At 44.0% G+C, this 6,184-nt stretch overlaps 1 protein-coding gene across 3 annotated transcripts; it reads right to left on the bottom strand.

Moving 5' to 3' along the window:
* Positions 1-329: 329 nt before the first annotated feature.
* Positions 330-4,974, bottom strand: LOC123427271 (photosynthetic NDH subunit of lumenal location 3, chloroplastic-like). 3 transcript variants are annotated; one of them, XM_045111273.1, is made up of 3 exons: positions 4,867-4,974; positions 1,423-1,710; positions 330-666 (listed from the first exon to the last, which is right to left on the bottom strand). In XM_045111273.1, exons 2-3 carry the CDS (start codon positions 1,669-1,671, stop codon positions 559-561), a joined length of 357 nt encoding a protein of 118 aa, XP_044967208.1. In that variant the 5' UTR covers positions 1,672-1,710; positions 4,867-4,974; the 3' UTR covers positions 330-558. The 3 variants fall into 3 exon arrangements, with proteins under 3 accessions (XP_044967208.1, XP_044967209.1, XP_044967210.1); XM_045111274.1 differs by having other exon boundaries at positions 1,423-1,707; positions 4,867-4,966; XM_045111275.1 differs by lacking the exon at positions 4,867-4,974 and adding an exon at positions 4,552-4,567.
* Between the last annotated feature and the right edge of the window lie 1,210 nt (positions 4,975-6,184).

The raw sequence follows: 6,184 nt of genomic DNA, 5'->3' as shown, positions 1-6,184 counted from the left end.
TGCATTGGAACATCGAGAGAAAGAGGCCCCAAACGCCAGCTTACGCAGCACCGGTAAACACAACGAACATGTCAGCGATCACCACGCAAATATACGCAACGAGCGGCCTTTCTTAATGAGGACCTAGAAATGATGTATAGTCGCGATCGAGATCACCTGCTGGGAATCTCCATAACCTACATTTGCAGAAACCGCTACTTCAAGATAGGTTGGTCTTGATTGAAGGAATGTTTCAGAATTTGGCCATCACTCAGAAATCTGTTCGCTGGTCGGTAGCCCCATTCCGTGAGGTCTTTACCACCGTGCTAGACGCAAGCAACACACAGAACTGAAAATTTAAACTTGACAGGAACATCTTAATCATGGGGCAAACCAGACACTAATCATTCAGTTTGCTTCGACATCAAAGCCGTTTAACGATATGTACATTACACAGGCCACCCGGGAGGCCTTGTTTCCCTCATGTTGGCCTATTCTCTTTGTACAGGTTCTTGGGGAATTTCTTGCTTCCAAGAAATCCGAAGCTCCAGCTTTCCCAGCATGAATGACAGAGCCAGACTAATGGGACGGCACAAGGGCGGCCACCACCTCGCGGAGAGCATGAGTTGTGTCGCTGTAGCACACCTGCACCAGAGGGGCGCTTCTGTCCTTCACCGCATTGCCCAACTGCCATTTGCACAAGGGCATCTTAACTCGGTTAGCATCAGACATATGTTATGCTAATTGCCCAAACCGTTACCATACAGGTGGTTTATTGTTAAGACATAAGGAGCCGCCAGACAACGACTCTGTAAAGTTGACCAAAGACTAGTCTGAAAAAATATTACTCCCTGTAACTTAATATAAGACGTCTACATTGCAAAGAGCCAAAGAAGACAGTATTGCTGGTGAAGAAGCACTTGAACTCTTGTACTCCCTCCATCTCAAAATAAGTGCCTCAACTTTGTACTAACTCCAGTATAAAATTGTATTAAGCTTGTGACATTTATTTTGGGACGGAGGGAGTATTAGCTAAAGCATAGTCATGAACCACAACAACTTCCGCCAACGCAAAAGAAAAAAGAAAAGGTGAAAACGACTTGCTTAAGAGGGGGACAGGTATTTATATGTACTGTTAATCATTGATAAGACCAGAATAGTCCACATAGGCAGCTGCAACATGAACTGAACCACTTTTATACAATTTAAGAAATGTTGAGCTGTATAGCAATCAGAAATTTCCGATGATCTGTTTCTTGGTAGGATGCAATTGCAAAAATAGGTTTACTTGAGGCACTGAGACATTTCTGGAATTTGATAATCAGGAGCATTCATGAACTCGGATAACTTGTGTGTGTACGATTAGTCATGTGAATTTGCAATAAAATAAGGTATTTTTTGAGCAGAAGGTTGCTAATAATAAGGGAAAGAAAGAATCATCACCTCATCCATGAAGTAGAAGAACTTGTTGGCCAGATCGGTAAGCATCTTCTTGTACTCATCGCTCTCACAGGAGGAGATCACACGGCTGAGGTCAATATACAGGAAGGTGGCTTTCAGCCGGAGGTCCCTCCCAACCAGGTCCCATGAGTCTTCATCTTCAATCTCCAAATCCTCCTCCATGGAGAAGAGTTCGATGGCACAGTTGTTGATCCGGCAGACACATCCCTTCAACTCAGTCCCAAAATCCATCGCTTTGTAGCTTGTACTACTTTCCTCTGGTCCTGGCTTCTGTGTGGAAAGATCAAAACCTATTAGCCCATTTATAGATAGAATTGGTAGTGTTCAGAAAGGAGGGGAGGACACATGAAGGAGGGAGAAATGAAAGGGAACTGCTCATTCTTGGACAGTAAGGAAGCAGCAGGTGTCGACAAGTGCATGAAAAAGACAAAGACCAGATTAGTCAACGAGAAGATACAAGATGGGTCATTGGTGACGCGCTTGAAACGCAGAAAAGAGGACACGTTTAGGTAACGGGTGCCTTGCAGCCTTGCAGGATTGGGGAGCAAGAGAGGTGGCAGCAGAGAAAGCCATAAAGAAATTGCAGACATACAATTTATGAGGGTAGTGATATTAATACAATTTGACTCCTGCAACCAGCCGACCATAAGTCTTTTCTCTTCTTTCTCTGAAGCAAGCAGTAATAACAACTTGATAGGCAACGTTTTTGGCCTTCTCCATTTTAGCAATAAGATAATTTATCAATTCGCGGGGAATGAATAAAAAATCAATGTCCAGGCAGTAGGAAAGATCAGAATCATAGGAGTGGGCCAAGAGATCAGCTCAGAATAACCATAAATGAATAAATTTATACAAACCAACAATCCAATACGCGCGCCTTCATTATTAAGAGAATTCACATTTGAACATGCGAAGAATACGCTAGTTTGTTTTATTAGCACTTCTAATGAGAAAAGGTGCACTTTCTCGAGTGTTCCTAAAAACAATTGTGCAGAATATCCAAAAAACGAGGGCGTGTTTCACGATTGTGCTTGTCTGCTAAAGCTCGGAATATGTTTGAAATGTTCTTTCTGTCTAGACAATGATATCCCTATAAAGTAAAGCTTAGTATGAGAATGGCGTTTTGGAGCTCGGCCTCCATGGAGGCCGAAATTTTTGAAAAAATCAAAATTCGAAAATTTTAGTTCCAAAAAATCTGAAAAAACAATATACAACTAAACAAGGATGTGATCTGTGTGTGTGCAAAATTTCAGGTCGAAATACTTTGAAACGCGACCTGTACAAAAAAGACAAATTCATAATCTGAAATGATGAATAGTAACATGTGTTAAAAAGTTTCAGATTTGTCTTTTTGCGCAGCCCTCATTTGAACGTATTTTGTTCTGAAAATTTACACACTTGTGTATTATACCTTCATCTGTCTATGTTTTTTTTTTCAGAATTTGTTGAAATATTAAAATACGAATTTTCACGAAATTTGAAGTTTGAATTTAAAGGCCTCCATGGAGCTCAGGAGCCAAAAGCAACTTTCAAGCTTAGTATATGGAACTTATATGAGAAGCTATATCCCGTAAGGGCCCCGCAGTGGGTTTAGTCAATTACGCATATTCATCTTGTGTGTATCTTCGGATGTAATTTCTATTGCTTTTGCAAAAGTGTGACAGGTTAAAGCTCTAGTAGCAATTAAGCAAGCATAGTAAGTAACAGCAAACACTTTCCTAGTTTAGGTTGTATTCACATTGACTCAAAATTTGGCTTATAACCATCACTAAAGAATCAATTCAAGCTGCCTCCATTTCTTTACTATCCACACCAAATACCTTTCAAGAATGTACTCCCTCCGTCCCATAATAAAAGAGCATTTTTGACAATACACTAGTGTCAAAAACGCTCTTACATTATGGGACCGAGGGAGTAATAAGTAACATTAAAGAAAATTCTGAAGTTACATATGTCCACTGAGAAGCTGAGTTGTGGGTCCTACATATTTTCTTTTCTTAGCATGGATTTTACATATTCTTCAGTCACTGTCCACGTTTTGAGAATAGTTAGAGGATAGGGTCGGACAAAGACAGCAAGTGATTGCAATAGCTACCGAAAACGAAAGCCGAGGGGCCCAAATGTGGTTATATTATCTCTTTTCCCCTTTTGCCTCCATACATGGGCACCTAAATTTCACTGCTTAATATTTATACACAGCTAGAGATAAAACTTTTCAAGGTTGCCGTCTAAGATACTAGGAAATGATTTTGACATGTTTAAGATAATCCTATAATGAATTTACAAGAAGATGGCTGTGTAACGGGGTCTACAGAAAAGTAATGCCGCCGAAAAATAATGGAACAAAAGAAACAGTGCTACAAATAAAGGGGAACGGGACAGATATTTCCTCCATCGTCAAGTTGCAGAGACGGAAAGAAATGCACGGTATCAACTATCAAGTACTCCCTCCGTTCCAAAATATAAGACCTTTTAGAAATTCCACTATGAACTACATACGGATGTATGTAGTCATATTGTAGGATGTAGATTCACTCATTTTGCTCCGTATCTAGTCCGTAGTGTAATCTCTAAAAGGTCTTATATTTAGGAAGTGAGGGAGTAGTAGAAATTTAGGAGCATCGTATGCGACCCGCCGGTGACATTTATTTCTAACCTCCTCAGGGAATTCCCTACCTCATAAACAGAACAAAACAAAAATACTTGACTCAGCTATGCAACGCCAAGATTTGAAATTTGAAACAGGAAGTTGAGGACGGAACTAATAGACAATGAAAAGGGGATTAAAGAAGTACGGTGGTTAAACAGCCAAGTACAGGCATTTTCCTTTTCCACTCCAGGCTGATCAAAGCACAAAGGATCCGAATCAGCTGCTCCTGAATCAATAATCCGGGGCTGAGAAAGGGAGCGGGGGCAGGAAAGAAGAGGGAAATCTCAGATTCCCCCTGCATTACCGATCCACACCCCGATCCCAAATCCGATCCGACGTTTAACCTACGTACAGAAGAAATCGCTCGCCTCGGATTCTTCCCCCGCCACTAAACCGAGGGTGATGCTTTCCAGGCATGACTTAATCGAAACGGGCAATCCGAGGAAATCTAACCAACTAACCAAGGAGACGAGATGAGGGGGGCCGGGGGCCTCGCTCTTCCCTGTTCTTCATGGAGATGCTCCACTCCCCATCTCGAACAAACTAACCCTTTTTCCTGTATTATAAACACTTGATCGATGCGATCGAAGTCAAGATTCACCCGAGGATCGAAGTGCTCATGTCATGTTCCTCTCGAGGCAAACAGTGAAATCACGACCGATTTTCTTAAAGCGGCTTGTATTGGTCGCTGTAACTTGAATTTATTAATTGCTCCAGTAAGAAGAAGTAAGCGAACGGAAGGAAAGCGAGAGAGGAGCATGGCTTGTGGTTTGTACCTTGCGTTCCTGCCTTTACCAGTCTACCCGGCGCCGCGTGACTGCGCTCTCTCTCGCTCGCTCTGGGTGCTAAGCAAAACTGGCCCCGCCTCTACGGTTGCTTCTACCTGGCCGTAGCCGTGTCTGGGCATTATATACACGCAGCCCTGACATCTCTGTGGCTCTGCATGCGGGCCCGCTGGTCTTAGCTGAACTCTGATTTGGATTTGTCTGTTGTCTTGGCTCTGTGCTTCTCCATTTACAAGCTTCTAGTATGTTCTACCGGATGGCTTTCGCATTGTTCAAACAAAAACAACTTTATACCGTCCATCCGGTAAAATAACCATCGTTTCATAGGATTGGAATAAAAAATCGCCTGGACAACGTTCCGTAAAACTTTACGGTTAGTTTCATGAAAACAATTGCGCGGACCTGTATATGTTGGATTATAGATGGGCTTCCATTCGGCAGCGTATCATTGCATTGATAGAGAAAGAGTGTTACTCACACAAGAAGGTGTAGAGGGATACAAGTCAGGCAGAAGAGAAGGGGGTTGCCCAGCCCCTAGAGGTTACATGAATGATCGCGTGCAGTCCCTTCGCTCCGGCAGCGACCCATTCGCGCGCTTCATCCTGAATGGTGGTCATGACATGTGCGGTGGATGGCTGAAGGCCGTCGAAGATGCCAGCATTGTGGTGCTTCCAGATGGGACTAGGCGGTTAGAATTGCCAGCGATGTGAAGCCCTTGCGCGGGGCCGAAGGGGACGAGTGGATTTGGGTTGTGAGCCACTCAAAGAAACCCAGGGTGCCATCCAGGGGTGAGCAGTGAGGCGGCACCAGGATAGCACCTCATGTCATGTCGTTCGAGCAAAGACGCAACCAACCAGAAGATGATCAAGGGTCTCTGGTTCCTGGCAACACCGAATGCAGATGCGGTCGTGGTGGAGTCCGTGTCGAGTGAGTCGGTCAGTCGTCCAGCAACGGTACTGGGCCGCGAGCCAGAGAAAGAACTTGACACTCAGGGGGGGCAACTCCTCCAGATTAGCTTCCACCAAGGGGCAGTTGTGCTACCAAGAAACAGGGCGTTGTAGCAGGAAGCTGCGGTACATGAGCCAGAGGTTGTCCACCGCCAGACGAGAGTGTCAGGCTGCTCAAAGAGTGTAACTGTTGGGGAACGTCGCATGGGAAATAAAAATTTTCCTACGCGCACGAAGACCTATCATGGTGATGTCCATCTACGAGAGGGGATGAGTGATCTACGTACCCTTGTAGATCGTACAGCAGAAGCGTTAGAGAACGCGGTTGATGTAGTGGAACGTCCTCACGTCCCTCGATCCGC

This window comes from Hordeum vulgare, chromosome 2H (genome assembly GCF_904849725.1).
Source record: "Hordeum vulgare subsp. vulgare chromosome 2H, MorexV3_pseudomolecules_assembly, whole genome shotgun sequence".
Lineage (NCBI taxonomy): Eukaryota > Viridiplantae > Streptophyta > Magnoliopsida > Poales > Poaceae > Hordeum > Hordeum vulgare.
The sequence above is the reverse complement of the archived record's forward strand: the minus strand, read 5'-3'. Positions and strand labels throughout refer to the sequence as shown.